The 20,168-nt window shown below is 50.1% G+C and overlaps 1 protein-coding gene across 3 annotated transcripts; it reads left to right on the forward strand.

Moving 5' to 3' along the window:
- Nucleotides 1–675: 675 nt before the first annotated feature.
- Nucleotides 676–15,515, forward strand: ITGA10 (integrin subunit alpha 10). 3 transcript variants are annotated; one of them, XM_047084499.1, is made up of 30 exons: nt 676–805; nt 2,427–2,538; nt 2,720–2,829; nt 3,037–3,128; nt 3,353–3,467; nt 4,690–4,817; nt 4,984–5,132; nt 5,804–5,954; nt 6,159–6,324; nt 6,457–6,530; nt 6,759–6,903; nt 7,088–7,236; nt 7,464–7,607; nt 7,736–7,939; nt 8,237–8,367; nt 8,914–9,080; nt 9,173–9,315; nt 10,566–10,679; nt 10,880–10,965; nt 11,121–11,262; nt 11,432–11,524; nt 11,684–11,760; nt 11,906–11,995; nt 12,414–12,492; nt 12,659–12,772; nt 13,031–13,111; nt 13,264–13,377; nt 14,665–14,760; nt 15,040–15,153; nt 15,450–15,515. In XM_047084499.1, the coding sequence occupies exons 1-30, from the start codon at nt 676–678 to the stop codon at nt 15,513–15,515; spliced, it is 3,576 nt and encodes a 1,191-aa protein (XP_046940455.1). The 3 variants fall into 3 exon arrangements, with proteins under 3 accessions (XP_046940455.1, XP_046940457.1, XP_046940456.1); XM_047084501.1 differs by lacking the exons at nt 2,427–2,538; nt 2,720–2,829; nt 3,037–3,128; nt 3,353–3,467 and having other exon boundaries at nt 754–805; XM_047084500.1 differs by lacking the exons at nt 676–805; nt 2,720–2,829; nt 3,037–3,128; nt 3,353–3,467 and having other exon boundaries at nt 2,451–2,538.
- The last annotated feature ends 4,653 nt before the right edge of the window (nt 15,516–20,168 follow it).

Genomic DNA, 20,168 nt, shown 5'->3' on the forward strand with positions numbered 1-20,168 from the left:
CACTGGCATCCTCACCTAGACTTTCACTGAACACCTACACGATGCGGGGCATAATACTAAGGGATAGAGCTCCAAAAAGCTCGGAAACTTCACGGTCCCAGCTTTAGAAGTTTATAGCCTCGTTGAGAAGAGGGGGTCTAATATTAAAGTAATTGTGCCAGTTCCACAAAGCACACCCCGTACCGGTTCATAGTTCCTGGTCCCTCCAAAAGCTGTGATGCCACAAGGCAACATAGGCTGAGTCACAAACAGTGAGACTGGCAAGGTTTGGTTTGTGGGCTGGCTGTGTTCACATGTTGGGACTGCTGGGTGGGAGGGGAAACGATATCGCTGTTACCAGTTCTCTCATTTTCCATTTCCCGGGGTGAGATAAATAAGGTTAAGAAGTAAAAAGTATCTGCCTCCCATGCCTACTGTCTATTCCAAACCTGAGGGAAGCATTACTGCCTGGCAACCACAAAGGATAGAAGAGAAAGGAAGAAAAATAAAGGGCAGAAAGTCCAGAATTGTGTTCTTTGGATAGTGACACGATGCCTCCAGGGGGCAGCACCAGGGCAGAAAAATAGGCTGAGATGGCTCGGTCCTTTCCTTGGTCTGGGGCTCCCCGGAGTTCCCCACCATCACTCCTCCCATTCCTTCCAATTTTATTTTTAGCTGCCAGTGGGAGGGGGCAGGATGGGAGGGAAAGTAAAGAAAACAGAAAAGGAGAGGGACAGAGGCACAGAGGACTTCTCACACGGAGAACAACCAGGCATGGGACTCCCCGACATCCTTCACCTGCTCTTGCCCGTGATGTTCCTGACAGGTGAGGGAGGTTAACTTCTTGGTTTCCGGTGGAAGTGGAAGGTGTATGGGTTGTTTGGCATTGGGACCTTTGGAGCTGACATCTTTGGGGGTTAGGGTGAGAGGTTAACACATTCTGCATTTCGTGTGTGTATGTGTATGTGGTGGCAGGGGGCGGGGGCATTCCTTCTTAGGCCCACACATTATGAGTGCTTCGGTATTGAGACTGGCAGGGCCTTGTGTCAGCTCTGGGTCCAGTTGGCTAAAATATTTAAGCCCTGCAAGAGTAAGTGGTCCCAAAAGAAATATGATGTGACCTTCCACGTGGCTAATCTGATTCCTATTATCCTCCTGCCAACCTCCTTCTACCCGTGGTGGTCTCTGGAGCCTGAGGCATAAATGTGTGGTCAGAACTCTTGGTTTATCTAACCAGTGAGTTAGTTGCTGGTCATATGGCTCTGCCAGTTTCCTGGATGCAAAAAAACAAAACAACAACAACAAAAAAAACCTCACATAGAAAACACCTTTCTGAAAAGGAGCATGGTTTGAGACAGAGCTTACAGCCATGGGTGGTGGGGGTGATAGGGGTGGCCAGAGGGGGTTGCTTGAAAGGAAAGAGCAAGACCTAGTCAGGGAAGGACCATGGGAGGGACTGTAGGCCTGGAATTTTTCCTCACCAGTGCCCTGTAATCTTTGTTTCCTAAAATACCACCTCTGATTTCTTTAAATTTATTTTATTTTATTTTTAAGTAAACTCTGAGCCCAATGGGAGGCTTGAACTCACGACCCTGGGATCAAGAGTAGCATGCTCTACTGACTGAGCCAGTCAGGCACCCCATTCTAGCTCTGATTTTAAAGGGATTGGGGTTGCAGGGAAGAATCAGCCAGGATATGAGTCAGGGGAGGGTCTTTAGAGTGGGCTGAAATTTAAGAAATACAGGTATGCAGGGGGCAGTTGGGGGGGGTGAGTTAGAAAAGAAGCGGGTTGTGGGAAACTTTGGGGTGACGGGTCTCTTGGTGAGGATGGATGGCAAACCATACGTGTGGGCAGTCGAGTAGCCCCACCCAGTTAATTACCACTGAGGTTTTCAGAACTGGAATCAAGCAGAGACCTAGACGCTGGAGAAAGAGAGTGAAAGTGTGGCAACGACACTGGGAGTCAGAAAGAGAAAGAGGAGAGACCTAGCCATGCAGTACTCCCTAGCCTCCTCTTGTCCTCCCTGAAGTCCTGGGTTTGGGGAGAATCTGGAAGGCGTAGTTGTTCTGGGCTTCAGAAAGGCCCTCTCCCTCTTTGACTCTTACAGCTTGTGGGGGAGGATGTGTAGGGGGAATGATGTGGAAAAGAGGAACTTGACCCTTCCAGACATGTCTGTGAATGAGATTTCAGAGGTGGGAATGGAAATACAGCTGTGCACCAGCATGGCAGAGGGCCACAGGTTAGACATCTGGACCCAAATACTGGAAGGAGACCATCCTTGCTTGGAGTTCTGAGTACATGATGTTGACAGAGGCCAGGACAACTTCTGAGTAAGAAACAGGGATATAGACTGAGATATAAGTATTCCCTTTGCACTTCTTTCTGGTTGTGCCTCTCTGGGCATTCATTAACCACTCTGACTGCTTCTGCCGCCCCCCCCCCCCAGGTCTATGCTCCCCCTTTAACCTGGATGTACACCGCCCACGCCTGTTCTCAGGGCCACCCGAGGCTGAATTTGGATACAGTGTCTTGCAACATGTTGGGGGTGGACGTCGATGGTGAGGAAGAAACCAGACGGTTTGGGACTGTGGTAGAGCTCTTAAAGGGGAGGCAAGGCGGATGGCAAGGCCACTGTTAGAAGTGCCTGGGGATCCAGGCTTGCTACACCCATGCATTTTCCCTCCAGCCTGTCTCAAAGGTCATGTTCACACAATGCTGATACTCGTGTCCTCTTCCCAGGATGCTGGTGGGTGCCCCCTGGGATGGGCCTTCAGGCGACAGAAGGGGGGACGTTTATCGCTGCCCCATAGGGGGCTCCCACAGTGCCCCGTGTGCCAAGGGCCACTTGGGTAAGAAGATGCCTCGCTCTTCTACTCCTACCCCCTAACCTGCTACACTAATAGCTTTGACCCCTTATACCTCACCCTACCCCCATATCCCACACACTCCCTATCTTTGACTTGATCCTGATCTCATCCTCTCTCCTAATCACCCTAAACCCAAGCACCCCATGTGTGACCCCATGGTCTCATTCTCTTCCACCCCCTTGCAACCAGGTGACTATCCACTGGGAAATTCATCTCATCCTGCTATGAATATGCACCTCGGAATGTCTCTATTAGAGACAGACAATGATGGGGGATTCATGGTGAGCTAACGAAAGGGTGGTGGTGGGGTCTCTGAAGGATGTGGCAGAGAAAAGAGCAGTATGGTAAGGGGACCTAGTCTATCTGGAGGGGTCAAGAGGTTTAAAACCCTAGAAAGCAAGGAGGGGAATCCCAGGGAGTGGTTTCAGCGCCTCCTTTGACTAGGAGTGTGTGCTGAGAGAGCACTCCCAAGCCTGGGAGTAATATTTCTCCCAACTCTCCCCAGGCTTGTGCCCCTCTCTGGTCTCGTGCTTGTGGCTCCTCTGTCTTCAGCTCTGGGATATGTGCCCATGTGGATGCTTCGTTCCGGCCCCAGGGAAGCCTGGCACCCACTGCACAACGTGAGCCAGAAGAAGGGCCTGAAGGACTCAGTCCCCAGAACTGGGTGCAGGGTGGGAAAAAGATGGGTCAACATGGTTTGATGCTGGACAGGGGGTCTGCATCGCTTTCCTCGTTGCTACCTAATGTGCCTAAAGCTCCATGTTTCCTAATAGATTAGAATTCAGGGGGCGTCTGGGTGGCTCAGTCGGTTGGGCGTCCAACTTCGGCTCAGGTCATGATCTCACAGCCAGTGGGTTCGAGCCCCGTGTGGGGCTCTGTGCTGACAGCCCACAGCCTGGAGCCTTGCTTCGGATTCTGTGTCTCCCTCTCTGTCTCCCCCTTCCCTGCTCACACTCTGTCTCTCTCTCTCTCTTAAAAAATACACATTGAGGGGCGCCTGGGTGGCGCAGTCGGTTAAGCGTCCGACTTCAGCCAGGTCACGATCTTGCGGTCCGGGAGTTCGAGCCCCGCGTCAGGCTCTGGGCTGATGGCTCAGAGCCTGGAGCCTGTTTCCGATTCTGTGTCTCCCTCTCTCTCTGCCCCTCCCCCGTTCATGCTCTGTCTCTCTCTGTCCCAAAAATAAATAAACGTTGAAAAAAAAAATTAAAAAAAAAAATACACATTGAAAAAAAAAAAAAAGAGTTCAGACTCTTTGCCAGGGCATCAAGACTCCATGAACTGATCTAACCAACGTCAAAAAAAAAACCTCTCACTATACCCTCCACACCCTATGCCTTTGCCAGAGCATTTCCCTCCTCATTCTATTTGTCATCTATTTTTATACCTCCGTGTCCTTTTAAAGTGTTCTCCAGGCAAATGCTCTCCTCTCCTCAAACATCTTTCTATTGCTTACGTCTTTGATTCCCCACAATCAGAACTGACCTCTTCTTCTCCCAAAGCATAGAGTGGTGCTCTGTTTCTACCTAGCACTTAATTCCCCTCCTTCTCTCCCTCCCCCTCTTTCTTCTCCTTCTCCTTCTCCCTTTCCTCTCCTCCTCCCCCCTCTCCCTCCTTCTTTTTCTACTTCTTCTTCTTCTTTTAGTAAGTTGTATGTATGCCCGTGTCCTCTTTTATTCATTTCTGCATTTACCCAGGGCCTGGTATACTACCTTCCTTGCATGTTCGGAAGCGCCAAATAATTGTTTGAATGGAACGTGCCCTCCTGTGACTTCTTCCCTTGTTGCCTGCGTGCCTGATATCCTTCTACCCCTCTGTTCCCCATCAGCATACCCCTCTTCCTAGGCTGTCCCACCTACATGGATGTTGTCATCGTCTTGGATGGCTCCAACAGTATCTACCCCTGGTCTGAAGTTCAGACTTTCCTACGAAGACTGGTAGGGAGACTGTTTATTGACCCGGAGCAGATACAGGTAAGAGAAGGCAATGTGGATGGGCTTGGACAGGGAGAGACGGGGAGAGAAGGAGGTAAATGTAGGTAGTGTCTTCAGTAGTATCCAAATGCCCATCTCCCTGCCCCCACATATTATCTTTTCCCTCAGCACACACATTCCATGTGAGTGCACGCTTTATTCTCAGGTGGGACTGGTACAGTATGGGGAGAGCCCTGTGCACGAGTGGTCCCTGGGAGATTTCCGAACCAAGGAGGAAGTGGTGAGGGCAGCCAGGAACCTGAGTCGGCGAGAGGGACGAGAAACAAAGACCGCCCAAGCAATCCTGGTGGCCTGGTGAGGCATTGGGAAGGGGAGCCTGGGAGGCCAAAGTGGGGAGGGCCTAGAAAGGTTAGGGGAGGGTTTGGAGTCCACTGTGTCCATCCCAAAATGTCTTGCATGCTTTTCTTTGTGTGCACTTTTGGGGAAGGCTAAGCTGACTGTCACTGCATACCCTTCTCGTCACTCTCTTCAAAGTGTACGTCTGTGTCTTTCCAAATCCCTGATTTATGTTATTTATCTCCGTAGACAGAACTCTCTCTATCCCTGCCCTCCCACTTTGATCTTGGCCCTCAGACTCTCCACCACTTATGTCCTTGCCCACTTGCCACACATGATTCAGAACTCATCTCTGGGAAGACTTCCCTGTCCTGACCACTCTCCTTTATTCCACATTCTCTGGATATTTGTCCTCTCCCAAATGTAACTTTTGCTGAATGAATCTATGAACAAATGGCATTCATACTTATTTGCATTGAGGATATGCTGCTGCCCATGCTCTATGACATTCAAACATTTTAGCCCTTCCTGTGTGCCAGTCTCCACTGTCAGGGAGGTGGACTAAAAGATGCCTGACCTCAGTGAACTGCTGACAGTGGTGTGTGTGTGTGTGTGTGTGTGTGTGTGTGTGTGTGTGTGTGTGTCTGCATACACGTGATCACACCTCACTCTTTTCTCTCTCTTCTCAGCACAGAAGGATTCAGTCCATCCCGCGGGGGCCGGCCAGAGGCGGCTAGGCTGCTGGTTGTTGTCACTGACGGAGAGTCACATGATGGAGAGGAACTTCCTGCAGCCCTAAAGGCTTGTGAAGCTGGGAGAGTGACCCGCTATGGGATTGCGGTGAGAATCTACTCCAGATCTGGAAGGATGGAGGGGGGATGGTGACACCGAGGACGGGGAGCTTCAAGAAGATAGGCATTAATGACTCCCCAAAGGCCAGCCTCTTCTTTTCCCTTCTTTCACTCTAGTCGGCTGTGTTGTGTACCAGCTGTAACACCTCACTCCCCACAGCTAACTGACCCCACCTTGCTCTCCTGACCCCAGGTCCTTGGCCACTACCTCCGGAGACAGCGAGACCCCAGCTCTTTCCTGCGGGAAATCAGAACTATTGCCAGTGATCCAGATGAGAGATTCTTCTTCAACGTCACAGATGAAGCTGTACTGACGGACATTGTGGACGCGCTGGGAGACAGGATTTTTGGGCTTGAGGGTAATGACTTCCCTGAAGAAATGGGGGACAGGGTAGGGAGGAGTTCTGGGTGTAGGCAGGGTTCTGGGGTGAGTTCAATGAGTCAAAGAAATGTCTTTCCTGATATTGCCTTGATATTTTCTCATGCTCAAGGGTCCCGTGGAGAAAACGAAAGCTCTTTTGGGCTGGAAATGTCTCAGATTGGTTTCTCTACTCATCGGTTGAAGGTTGGACAGACTCTGACCCCTCTCAACATCTGACTCCTCTCCACCTCAGACTCAGGCAACTTCAACCCAGAGCTCTTCTAGATTCTTCCTTTAACCAATGTCCATACCGACCTTCCCATGCCTTCCAACTGCCCCCAGCATAGTCTTAGTGACCCTCTCACTCCTGGAGTTTTTACTCTTTATTTCCTGTTGTCTTTTCAAGCGACCCCATCTGTTTCTGCCATACAGGATGGGATTCTCTTTGGAATGGTGGGGGCCTATGACTGGGGGGGCTCTGTGTTATGGCTTGAGGAAGGTCACCGCCTTTTCCCCCCACGGACGGCCCTGGAGGATGAGTTCCCCCCTGCTTTGCAGAACCATGCAGCCTACTTAGGTAAGTAGCAGAGGGTTGCAGGGAATTAGGGGGTGAGGATGAACTGTTTCCCCAGTGGGGGGTGTGAGAGCAGTTTCTCACCAATCTGCTACTTTCCTTGGGACCTCGTCCTGTGCCTTTAGGGACCCCTCCTACTCTGACCCCATCTTTTTTCCCTTTCACCCGATTCCCTGCCCACTTCTAGGTTACTCTGTTTCCTCCATGCTTTTGCGGGGTGGACGCCGCCTCTTTCTCTCAGGGGCTCCTCGGTTTAGACATAGAGGAAAGGTCATCGCCTTCCAGCTTAAGAGAGATGGGGCTGTGAGGGTTGCCCAGAGCCTCCAGGGGGAGCAGGTAGGGCATCCAAGAGAGGGTGGGACGCTTGGATCCTGAGGGGCCTTCAGGCTGTGGGGGAGGAATGGGAAGGACCAAGAGAGGATCCTGAAAAATCTTTGCTGAGTTCTGGTTGGCGGAGTCTGTCAGGGGTGTGAGAACCACGCTGGCAGGCTGGCCGATGCTTCTCACTTGTCCACAATCACCTTCCTTTTTCCCTGGGGTCACCGCTCCCCGCCACTCCCCAGATTGGCTCCTACTTTGGCAGTGAGCTCTGTCCATTGGATACGGACGGGGATGGAACAACCAATGTCTTACTTGTGGCTGCCCCCATGTTCCTGGGACCCCAGAACAAGGAGACGGGCCGTGTTTATGTGTATCTGGTGGGTCAGGTGAGACTTGCTGGGGTCTATGGTGGGGGCGGTGGAGGGAAGGAGGGAGGGAAGGCACGTATGTTCACGGGCTGGCTGAGAGGTTGGGGCCACCAGATCAGCGTCTTCTGTCTTCTCCCCTCCACCAGCAGTCCTTGCTGACACTCCAGGGAACACTTCAGCCAGAACCCCCCCAGGACGCTCGGTTTGGCTTTGCCATGGGTGCCCTTCCTGATCTGAACCAAGATGGTTTTGCTGATGTGGCTGTGGGGGCGCCCCTGGAGGACGGACACCATGGAGCACTGTACCTGTATCATGGCGCCCAGAGTGGGATCAGGCCCCGTCCCGCCCAGGTCAGGAGAGTGCAGAGAAAGCAGGGGCATGGGTGGGAGGAAGGAGAAGGGGGGTGTGCTCCTTGTTCGTCGTTGTTTCCCTGGCCTTGAGACCCAAACTGGACAAGTGCTTTTTTATCAGTAGTCAAAAAGGTGAGGTGGTAGGGTAGGGTACAGGTTGCTGTACTAGGGACTCCTAAGTACAGACTAGTGTCTCTTATTCTTTCTTATTCTCTTACCCCTGGTTGTGTGCCGGGTGGGCGGCCGGGGTCACCAGGCGTGAGAGTCCCTGCTCAGTCTCCCTTCTCTTCCTCTCAGAGGATTGCTGCTATCTCCATGCCACAGGCCCTCAGCTACTTTGGCCGGAGTGTGGATGGCCGGCTGGATCTGGATGGAGATGACCTGGTAGATGTGGCTGTGGGTGCCCAAGGGGCAGCCGTTTTGCTTAGGTGAGCAGTCCTAGCTCAGGAGGCTGTGGACAGCATAACCTAACTGATAAAAGCAAAAGCTTGTGGGGGCGCCTGGGTGGCTCGGTCGGTTAAGCAACCGACTTGGGCTCAGGTCGTGATCTCACGGTTCGTGAGTTTGAGCCCCGCATCGGGCTGTGTGCTGACAGCTCGGAGCCTGGAGCTGCTTCAGATTCTGTGTCTCCCTCTCTCTCTCTGCCGCTCCCCCACTCATGCTCTGTCTCTCTCTCTCTCAAAAATAAATAAACATTAAAAAAATTTTTTTAACGGGAATAATAACAGAATCTACCTCATAGGTTTGTTGTGAAAGTTAAATGCAATAATCATGAAAGATCTTAACACAGTGCCTAGCACATGGCAAGTGCTTATTCAGTGTTAGCTATTATCTTTCTGCCTGAAGGTTCCGGCGGGGAGGTGACACGTGTACATCTAGCCTCTCATTCTTTCCTTTGACCTCTGGGAGGCAAGCACTGGGGATCACCTTTCTCCAAGGGCTTTCCTCTTACTGCTAGAATTTCTTGATCCCAGCTCCCGGCCCATTGTCCACCTGGCCCCTTCCCTGGAGGTGACCCCTCCGGCCATCAGTGTGGTTCAGAGGGACTGCAGCCGGCGAGGCCAGGAGGCAGCCTGCCTGTCTGCAGCCCTTTGCTTCCGAGTGACCTCTCGCACCCCTGGCCACTGGGATCGCCGATTCTGTGAGTGACCGGAGCGTCCTAAGTAACCCTTAAGCCCACCTGCCTTGGTCCCTGGACCCCTCTCCACCCTCGCTCCTGCCTGCCCCATCCAGATTTGCGGTTCACAGCGTCACTGGATGAGTGGACCACAGGGGCTCGTGCTGTGTTTGACGGCTCAGGCCAGAGGCTGTCCCCTCGGAGGCTCCGGCTCAGTGTTGGGAACGTCACTTGTGAGCAGCTGCGCTTCCACGTGCTGGTGAGGACGGGCAGGAAGACAGGACAGACTGCAAATATTTTACCATGTTCTGGTATTAAAGTGGTTCGAACTCTTTGGAAAAAATGGCATAACATTAAGTACCAAGATTTCAAATTCCCAAATTAGAAACAAGATTTTTAAGTCAGGAGGAAATTTAGTAAAAATTCAAGGATAAAAGGAAAGGTTAATAGAAAGACAAAAATATTGTAAAAAATAGGATTTCCCCCGCTACCCCAAGGTAGGTTAAAAAAAAAAAATGCGACCAACCCCCTCCCCACTCCCAGTATTTCTCTTAGAAAAGTCACCCAACCCTGAATACAGGGTCTCACACACAAAGACAAATAGCTTGATTTGCAGATCAGCCTCTGGGATCTTATACTGGCCCCAGTTAGAGGAAGGAAGGAAGGAAGGGGAGAGAGAGAGAGAAAGAAAGAAAAAGAAGAAAGAAAGAAAGAAAGAAAGAAAGAAAGAAAGAAAGAAGAAAGAAAGAAAGAAAGAAGAGAGAAATTATGTAGAGATCCATAAATACTGGCATCCAAACGAATGAAAACATCCCGGCTTTGGTATGGCTACGGAAATCTGGAAACTGTTCAAGAGGACACTGGCTTTGGGAGAGAGGGAGTCAGGTGGTGGGGAAGGCAACACAAAGGCTCTAAGCAGAGGTAAAATAAATAATTGGGACGCATCCATAGCAAACACCGTGTATAATACTGAGGCAGGTGCCTCAAACAAAATACACATATAGGTTCTTGATCCGAATAACACAAGTGCAGGTTCTTGATCAGATTAACGCACATACAGGTTCTTGTTAAGAGTTGTCTAGTTGTCTAGTTGGCTCTGTGTCGGGGCCTGGGAGTGAGGGGCAGGCTGGCTGGAGAAGGAATTTCTGCCGGGTCTGGCAAGAAAGCCAGAGCTGAAGCTGGGGCAGTGAGGAAGTTCAGACTCTGGAGGCAGGCTGATCTGGGTTTGAAGCCTCACTCTGCCGGTCACCACTCGTGAACTCTGGCAGGTCACATAACCTGCACCCCACAGGTTCCCTGCTTACCCGAAAGGAGGAGATACTAATAATAACTACAGTGTGGGAGTTGTATTGGAATTAAAGGTAATAGTGCTGATAAAACCTCAGGACAGTACCCAGCACATAGAAGGTGTTTGGTAATTGATCACTGTAATAATCACGTTCTTATGGGGGCCTGGGCTGTACCCCTAACCCCTGGCTCCCCATAATGCTTGATTCTGATTTTCCTTAGGATACCTCAGATTACTTCCGGCCAGTGGCCTTGACTGTGACCTTTGCATTGGACAACACCACGAAGCCAGGACCTGTGCTGGATGAGGGCTCACCCACCTCTATACGAAAGCTGGTCAGCGATGCCAAGCCCTGCCCTGCCCCTGGGTCCCAGTACTGCCCTTCTCAGTGAATTCAAGAGACACGGAGGGCCGAGACCTAATTTCACAGCCAAATCTGACCCGGGCACCTGCTCTTTTCTTTTCCCTTTCCCCCTAATTCCATGCTTTTCTGCTTGCCTTCCTATCAGGCCTCAGCCCCTTCTCTCCCCTCTAGGTTCCCTTCTCTAAGGACTGTGGCCCTGACAATGAATGTGTCACAGACCTGGTGCTTCGTGCTGATATGGACATCAGAGGCTCCAGGTGGGATGGATGTGAACTGGCCAAACCAGGGTGACCTGAGACAGACCAGAAGGAGCTCGAAGGGAGCTGGAGAGTTGTTTCTTGCCCAGAAGAGTAGAAGTGATGCCTTTGGCAGCTTTTCAACTCCTGGGCTCTCCCTTATCCACCCCTCCTAGGAAGGACCCTTTCGTGGTTCGAGGAGGTCGGCAGAAAGTGCTAGTATCAGCAACTCTGGAGAACAGGAAGGAAAATGCCTACAACACTAGCCTGAACCTGAGCTTCTCTAGAAACCTCCACCTGGCCAGTTTCACACCTCAGGTACCTGGGGGAGGAGATTTGGGAGGAGTCAGGGAAGGAGGGGGAGGAAGATTGGGGTATTGGCCTAGGCTGCAAAAGGCTCTGGAGAAAGGCTCGGTGTTGAGAGGCTGTGGGCAGGAGACACTTGACGGCTTCAGCTCCAGCCCCCGCCACATTCCTCTGCCCTCAGAGGGACAGCCCCGTGAAGGTGGAATGCACAGCCCCTTCCCCTCATGTCCGGCTCTGCAGTGTGGGGCACCCTGTCTTTCAGGCTGGAGCCAAGGTGAGTAGGGGCCCAGGATGAGAAAGGGGTTCTGAGAGAACAGGGGTTGGAACTTGCGGGTCCTGGGAGTTTAGGGAAGGAGGCCCACGAGGCCTCCTGTTCTTCTGTGCTGGCCCCATCAAGAGGACCATGCCCTGACCCCAAACCACCTGCCTCCAGGTGACCTTTCTGCTGGAGTTCGAGTTTAGTTGCTCTTTCCTCCTGAGCCAGGTCCTCGTGAGGCTGACTGCCACCAGGTGGGAACAAGGGGAGCTTCCTCCCAGCCTCTCCTGTGGAGTCTTGCGGGGGGAGGGGGTTGGTGGAAACAGCGGTGACTCGTCTCCTCCAGAGTGGGGTGTCTTAGAGTGGGCTGGGACGTGAGCCTCTCCCCCAACCCTACAGCAATAGCCTGGAGAGAAACGGGACCCTTCAAGATAACACAGCCCAGACCTCAGCCTACATTCATTATGAGCCCCGCCTCCTATTCTCCAGGTATGGCTCAGCTCCCCACTAGGACCCCGTCCGTCCTGACCCCAGACCCCTACTCTGTGTTTTCTCCATTTCCTTCCATGTGTTTCAGTGTTTTCCCCAAATGCAAACCCTTGGGGCTGCTCCATCTTTTTGCCCTGAATCCCACTCAAGTCGAACCTTTTGAGCATCTTACTTTCCTAGGTATAGGGCGTGGCTCTAGGCCCTAGGGATTGGAGCTGGGGCGAAGGGTAGGGGGTGCAACCATAAAGTTTGTACCAGGTCTACGTCACATTCCATTTCTGTCTTCTTTATGTACCCCCATCCCTTTATCCACGTGCTGGCCCTGCCTTCCCTGAATCCATGTCTGTGTGCTGATCATGTGCCCCTGTGTCTGTGTCATGGCTGTGACCCTGTGCTTCCTGACTCGGTGTCCACGCAGTGAGTCCACTCTGCACCGCTATGAGGTTCACCCATATGGGCCCCTCCCAGTGGGTCCCGAATTCAAAACCACTCTTAGGGTGAGAAGCTGGAGGGGCCTTGGCATGAGCAGGGGGAGGGGGAGGAGTGCTGGGCAAAGGAGGGAAGAGTCTCTCTTCGATTTCCAGTGGCATCTAGGGTGAAGAGGAACAGATGAGGAAAGGTCTTCTGTGTCCCACCTCCTCCCACTTCCAATCCTCCTCTTAGGTTCAGAACCTTGGCTGCTATGTGGTCAGTGGCCTCATCATCTCAGCCCTCCTTCCAGCTGTGGCCCATGGGGGCAATTACTTCCTGTCATTGTCTCAGTTCATCACCAACAATGTGAGTCCAGGCTAAGGGTGCATGGAACCCTGCCACCTTGATCTGGTGAACTTACCCAGCTCCTTCTCTGTTGGGGTCACTGCCATCAGGGCTCCTCTCTCTGGGAGGCCTTTCTTTTACACATTGGCCTTCTTTGGGGGAGAAAGAGAGGGATTGCCCAGGGAAGAACCACGGAGCGTGGGTAGCATGCTCCTGGTCACCCTGGAGTGGCTGGCCTCTCACCATCAAGAGGGTGGCTCAAGTTGCATCTCCCTCTAGGCAAGTTGCACAGTACAGAACCTGACCGAGCCCCCAGGACCCCTTGTGCACCCCGAGGAGTTTCATCACACAAACAGACTGGTATGGCTCACAAGAAGGTGAAGAAGGTGTCCAGAATGGGAATGCAGTGGGGAGCGGTAGTGTTTGGAGCCTTGGGACGGGGGCGGAGCCTGGAGTGGGGAGCAAGGGATTTTTCCATCCCAAGATCCTGATCTGTCTCTCTCTTCTGGAAGAATGGGAGCAACACTCGGTGTCAAGTCGTGAGGTGCCATCTTGGGCGGCTGGCAAAGGGGACTGAGGTCTCTGTTGGACTACTGAGGCTGGTTCACAATGAGTTTTTCCGGAGGGTAAATCTTTTCTTCTATTTTCCTCTTCCGCTACGGCCTGGAGCGTCAGCATAGGTTTTGGAATTGACTCATGTTCAAGTTCCAACTTTGCCTCCTACTAGCTTGTTGGACCTTGAGCAAGTTATTTAATCTCCCTGATTCTTACTCTTTCTCTCTAAAATGGGGAAGATAATACCTACTTCATGAGGTTGTAAGGAGCAAATGAATAATGAGATGGACTCATTAAAGCTAGTTATTCTCCTTGTATTTTCCTGTTTATCATCCCTTAGTGCTCTATCAATAATCAACATTTATAGGATACCTAAATTCAATCAACTAATAATCCACCATGTGCCTACTATATAAAAGGACCTGTATTTGGCAGACACTGAGGAGAATATTCCCAACATTTGTCACCATGCCTTACTCATTATAGCGACTTAATACATTTCTGTTAAATGCATGAATAAACAGTTGATTATTACATGCCTGATATGTACTGGCGGGTAATGGAAGGCAAGATCATATAGCCGAAAGGGATCTAGGTTATGAAAGTTCTCTAAAGCTGGGGAGATGAAGTTGAACTTAATATGATAGACAGTCAGGAGTCAGTGTGAGTTTCTGAGCATGGAAATGGCACCTTAATTGTAACAGCTATGTGGTACTAAGGGCTATCTACTTTGAATAGCACACGGCATATTTTATAGGAAAGTTATGTTGGAGACACCATCCTTCCCTAAGTCTGATTCTCTCTTTATTGCTCTTTGGTATCCTTTTTTCATTCATTTACTTTTTTTTTTTCAATAAAGATTTATTGAGAAACCAGTATGTACTTAGCACGGTGCTAGGCACTAGGCACTGGAGACATCTAAATTTATAGGACACACACACAAAATAAATCAATAAATTTATAGGACACTGCTCTTGACCTTGAGGATCTTACAGTCCAGTGGTGAAAGAGAAGCAAAGAGAATATTATGACCTAATCCAGGCTGATAGGGGTTAGGAGGAAATACCTCCCTAATTCCAAGAGGGGTTGACATCTAAACTTCAACCTAAAGGAGGGCTAGGGGTTAGCCAAAGGAAGGGGAGTTAACTAATATTGGGTAGAGCCAACACCATATATGAAGGACCAGAGGCTTTCCATCTGTTACCCTTCCTCTCTCTCTCCATTGGTCTCCAACCTTTTCTTCTGGTCTGGAAGGCACTGGAAGTTGTACCTACTGGCCTCATCTTTGCCATTGGGGTTCCAAGAGCCACACCACCTGATGATGGCTCACTTTGTCTTCCCATCCACTTGCGCCACAGGCCAAATTCAAGTCCCTGACGGTGGTCAGCACCTTTGAGCTGGGAGCTAAGGAGGGCAGTGTCCTACAGCTGCCTGAAGCCTCTCGTTGGAGTGAGGTGGGACTGGAGCCCGAGCCCGAGAGCTGTGCAAAGAGTGCGGGTGGGGTTGGCAGAAGGGCGCGGGGGGAGGGGGGACTTTTTCATAACTGAGACCATCCTCATTAGGCAGCAGCTGAAGTGTCACAAGTGATCGATCAGGAGGCGGGGGTCCCACTGCCTTTATTCCTGCCTCAGTTTCTTTCTTTTTATTCTTTCATTTCGAGGCTTTGCTATCATGTGGGCGAGCCTAGCTGGGAGAAAGGGCACAAGTGTGAAACAAGTCTCCTTCCCCTACAGAGCCTGCTGGAGGTGATTCAGACCCGCCCTGTCCTCATCTCCCTGTGGCTTCTCATTGGCAGTGTCCTGGGAGGGCTGCTCTTGCTTGCTCTCCTTGTCTTCTGCCTTTGGAAGGTAGGCACTGCCTCAGTGGGAGTAGGGGGCGTGATGCCCACGAGTTGAGGGCTCCCTGATTATAGCAGGGAGAACCGGGTTTGTGATGGGCCGCTAAGCAGGCTGTGGGTGTCCTGCCGGGAGCTCTTTCACTATACTCCACAAATGTTGGTTGAATTAAGCTAAGCCAAATAAAATAAATCAGAATCTCATTTTTGGAAGCAAAACAAAAGTGAAGACTTCAGATATGTCTGAGGGCTGTTGGCAAGGTGTCCAGGCAGGACATTTGGCGATGACTCTTATCTCTTCCTCTACAGCTTGGCTTCTTTGCCCGTAAGAAAATCCCTGAGGAAGAAAAAAGAGAAGAGAAATTGGAGCAATGAATGTAGAATAAAGCCCTAGAAAGTCCTCCTTGGCGGCTTCTCCAAAAGACTTGCCTAAGAGCTGAGGTTTGGGGGCTCGGACAAGAAGCTTCTAGACTGTCTCCCCAGACCTGCAGCCTGACTTGACTTTTGAGTCATGAGGATGCTGCTGGCAAGAGATGAGGCCTTACCTCAGACCAGAGGGGCTGACACCAAAACCAGGAACACTCTCACCCTGTGCTTCCCTCACCATCCCGGTTCCACGGCCAACACCAGGGCCTTGGTTTGGGGCCCCATTTCCCTTATCCCAGGAATCAAGAATTTTTCGCCTATGGACCCTGACTCCTTTCAGATTCCCCCTATATCCTCCCTCAAAATTGGAGAAGATGGGGGCCATTTTCCTCCATTCCCCTGCCTCTCACCTTCCTGCCTGCTCCCCACTCCACAGGAGGGAGCCAATGTTGGCTTCAAAAAGTAAAGTCAACATCTGCTGCTTTCCTGTGGAGTCGGGTGATTCAGAGCGCCGGATGGGGAGAGTCAACAGGAAAAAAGGAGGGAGGAGGAAAAGCCACAAGAGACATTCTGTACAATTCCAAGGAACAGAGAAGCCTTTAGACGGGCAACTGCCATCCCCCTGAAACCTGAGACTTTGTGGTGCGCTGGCCCGCCCTCAGGTGCCTGGGAAACTGAGCTGCCCCAGTCCTGCTGGGCCAGCGTTTCCCAACTCGCAGCCTTCCCTGGGAGCAAAGCCAGGGCCGGGTGCCCCCAGGTGGCTAGTCCTGGAATAGCAGAAAATGGTCCTGTTGTCTCGGTCATGGCCAGTGGAGAGAGCTGGGTCCCTAAGCAGTGTTTTCTCCTCTCTCGGACCTCACACACTCTTGAGCCCTCGTTGGGGCCTCCTTATGGAAACCAGAGAGAAGGGAGAGGATTTCTTCTTGATGGTGGGAATCCCTTTCACCAGCTTTGGGATGCAGCCACTCCGTGGGGTCCAAACGAGTCAGGCCTGCATTAACCAAGAAGCCCAAGTGGGTGGCAGGAGGTCTCTGGGGAGCAAGCCCTTCCTTGCTCAGCACTGGTTATGTAGCACCAATAGCCACATGTTTCTGGGGCAACTGCAGTCATTCCTGTAGGGCTTCTCTGGTGGAATCAGTTTGCCAGCCCTTGCCTGATATCTACCGGAAATTCCCAATTTCCGTCTCTGGGCCACCCCACCATTTTTGTGGTCATGGCCAGTAGAGATAATTAGATTCTCACCAACTACTGGGTGACTTACATTTCTTTGTAATCAAAGAAATTGTTGCTGGTCTCCAAGGTGTGGCTCTGACAGCCATTTGAAGAATCAGCACCCATTGAGAGCGGAGAAGAGAGGAGACCTGATTGGGCAGTTGACAAGCAGCCACAGAACTTGTCCTCCAGGGCTGTTCTCGAGGCCTGGCCTCAATGTTTATTTTGGCATGTTTCCGGCCTTTTGCACAGGGCATTGTCTCTGTTTCCCAGCAGAGTGAACAGTATATCAGATGGTCAGAACAAATAAAGTTCAGTGTCAAATGACTTCTGGTTCTCTTTGAGTTCCCTAGGATATGGACTGCTCAGGAATGGTGAGAGGTAGATTCTTGGACCACCTGAGACCTTATACAGTTGAGTTCCTGGAAGGCAAAGTTATGACATACTTGAAATATTTTCTGTGACTCTCCCACTGGAGATGCGTTCTAGCCTCCTGCAATCCTTACCTTACATATGTGATTATAGAGTATAAAATGTGTAGGTTGGTAGGCACACAGGCCTAGATTGAAACCCTGGGTCTGCCATTATTAGCTGTGTGGCCTCAAGCCAGTCATAACTACTCTGAGGCTCAGATAACAGTAAGATAACAGTACAGTGGTCGAGAATGAAGACAGACTTGGCTTTAAATCTCAGCTATACCACTTAAAAGCTGTTTGACCTTGGACAGATTTAACTTTGCTAAGTCTTGGCTTTCTTGTCTCTAGACTTACTAGGGTTGTGAGGACCAAATGAGATAATCCAAGTAAAGTGAGCATATACTAAATACTCAATAAAGGTTAACTGTTCTAAAAATATTTTGTTATAAAATAATCTACCTTACTGTGTATTGTGAGGATTAAGTGAGAGGGTGTATTGAAGCACCAGCTGGTGTTCCTAATCTGGTGACCCACCTGCCTTTCACAGGCCCTGAAGATTTATTTCTTCTATGTGCTATTGTCTCCTACCACGGAATCTTATCCTATGCCTCATCCCCCTTGAAATAAGCCCTCATGCCCTTTAAGGCGATAATTAGCTAATTAACTTAAGGTTCTAATGGTAGAAATCAAATCTATTTGATTTTTTTAGAGATACAGTGGTCTAGTACCCTCAAGGAACATGTGCACTTAAGCAAAAGCCTTCTAGAGACCACACCTCTCCCTCTGTTGCCTAACTCTGAATATGGTAGACTGGCCAATAGGCAGGGACGAAAATTCTGTGGCAAGCTGGTGAACTATTTTGTGGCAGGAGCAGTCCATGGTGACCCCCAGTGCACTTCATACAGGCTATCACTTGATCAACCTTTATGGAGCATACTGTTTCTGAGGCTGGGACTGAGACCATGGTTATGTGGACAGATCTCCCTTCTTTACCCCTAGTGGGATTTCTTTGAGGACTGGTTCATCTAATTCTTTGTCCTTGTGATTAAGAGAGCATTTTAAATATTTTTCCCCACCTAGAGATCCCTGTCTTCTCTATCCTTCAGCTTTCGATTGGGACTTTCTCTAACCCCAACCTCTTCCTGTGGAGCAGAGCCAGCTTGAGAAGCCCCTGTAGAAAACAACAGACTCTCTTCAGACACAGGAGTGTTCCTTCCTTTCTTCTCATGGTTTCTTCTCTTTTTCTCTTTTAAAGTTTATTTACTTTTGAGAGAGAGACACACACACAGAGTGTGAGCGGGGATGGGGCAGAGAAAGGGAGACACAGAATCTGTAGCAGACTCCAGGCTCTGAGCTGTCAGCACAGAGGCTGTAGCGGGGCTCGAACTCACGAACACACCGCGAAATCATGACCTGAGCCACCCAGGAGACCCTCAGGGTTGCTTCTTTATTCCTTCCTTCATCTTTCATTTGTTCACTTGTCAGACATTAAGCACCTAATACGTGCCAGGCAATGAGAACTATATAAAACACAACTCTCACCATCAAAGGGCCCAGTCTACTAGGAGAAACGAACATGGAAACAATGGAAATACAGAGAGGCGGTTGCTATATAACATAGCAGTAAGTATTAGAAGTGTATCTCGCACAAGAGGCATATTTTTTGGGCAGGGGTGGCAGGGTTGTAAGGGAAATCTTTACAGAAAAAACATAATTGGCCTGAGGGGTCAGCAAGTGTAAGAGAAGGCATTCCAGAGAGGATTAATTACTAGTCTGGAAGGGAAACTTAGTGGATTAGAACAGCCTAAGCATTGGGCTATTTGTGAACCTAGTGAGTGATGAGACTGGAGAAGGGGAGTGGGCTTTAATCCGCATTTGAGTGGGTTGGCTCTGGCCACAGGGAAGAAAAAGTGTTGGGGAATCTTTGAGTGTGACAGTCAAGAAAGAAATCTTTTTTTAAAAAAAATAGGCTCCAGGCCCAACACGGTGGGGCTTGAACTCACAATCCTGATTCTGTTGCATGCTTTACTGACTGAGCTAGCCAGGTGTCCCAAGAAAGAATTTTTGAGATGTCATGGCACGGGGACAGGACCTGTGGGCAGAAGGAGCTGCACTTTTACTATCTGACACTGATGGTTGTATGTTTAGTGCTTAAGGGGGAGAGGATGTGCAGGGAGCATTTGATCATACATGTCTTCTTTGTCTCTGGTGCTTATCATTCAGTTCCATATTAACTATCAGTGAAATGTACACGCTGTCGTGAGACCCTTTAAGAATGTAGCAACAAGTATGCATTTGATCATTATCGAAACTATGCAGGCCATAGGTCAGCCTTCTGGGCTGAAAGTGAACATTTTTCTGCTTCTATCCCTCATCACTACCCCCCCCCCCCCCCCCCCGCCTTAAACCATTTTTCGGTCCTTAAATCTTTAAGGTGGTCGAAAGGCAAAGGGCTCATCTTCTGTAACTACTTTAAGCTGACAGCCTATCTGTGGGTTGGCATATTCAGGTAAAATTTTGATAGTTTGAGGATAAAAGAAAGGCTTCTGGAGAGTCCCATAGACCAGAAAGAAACATTTTTTTTTAGCAGTAGAAATATCCCTGTATGTGCTGGTATCGGGGTGACTTCATGTTGGGTTTGGTTAAAGGTGGCCACTGTATGCTTGACTAAAGCCTCTACTTGTAATCTTACATCCATAGAGGTGGCTTCCAGGATATATATGGCTAAGGGATAAAACCGTTAAGAAGCTTTGTTTTAGGTCTAGCCCTAACAATAGGAGTCACTAGCAAGTGGGAGAAGACTTGTCTGGTAATATGGGCATCCCCAAATGTATCATACAATCAGTCGTAAGAAAAGTGGGGCCATCCATTATCTCCATAAGTCCATAGTTAACTCCATGGAGTGGGATACACTTTGACTTTTAAGGAGTGATTTCGCTATCCTAGCCACATAGAATTGACCGACGTTAACTACTGAGTTACAAAATTGTTGGGGAGTCTATCCATTGTCCAGCGGTTTAATTTTTTTTTAATG

The sequence above is a fragment of the Lynx rufus genome, unplaced genomic scaffold, assembly GCF_022079265.1.
Source record: "Lynx rufus isolate CCGP_SWC_20201006 ecotype Redwood Valley unplaced genomic scaffold, mLynRuf1.p SCAF_2, whole genome shotgun sequence".
NCBI classification, from domain to species: domain Eukaryota; kingdom Metazoa; phylum Chordata; class Mammalia; order Carnivora; family Felidae; genus Lynx; species Lynx rufus.

What these genes read in the sequence shown, in the direction of transcription:
- ITGA10 (XM_047084499.1), top strand. Translation starts at nt 676, where the DNA reads ATGGGAGGGAAAGTAAAGAAAACAGAAAAGGAGAGGGACAGAGGCACA. An exon ending in CAAGCAATCCTGGTGGCCTG is followed by an intron (nt 5,133 to 5,803) that starts GTGAGGCATTGG and finishes CTCTCTTCTCAG; the next exon opens with CACAGAAGGATTCAGTCCAT. An exon ending in CTCAGTTCATCACCAACAAT is followed by an intron (nt 12,773 to 13,030) that starts GTGAGTCCAGGC and finishes ATCTCCCTCTAG; the next exon opens with GCAAGTTGCACAGTACAGAA.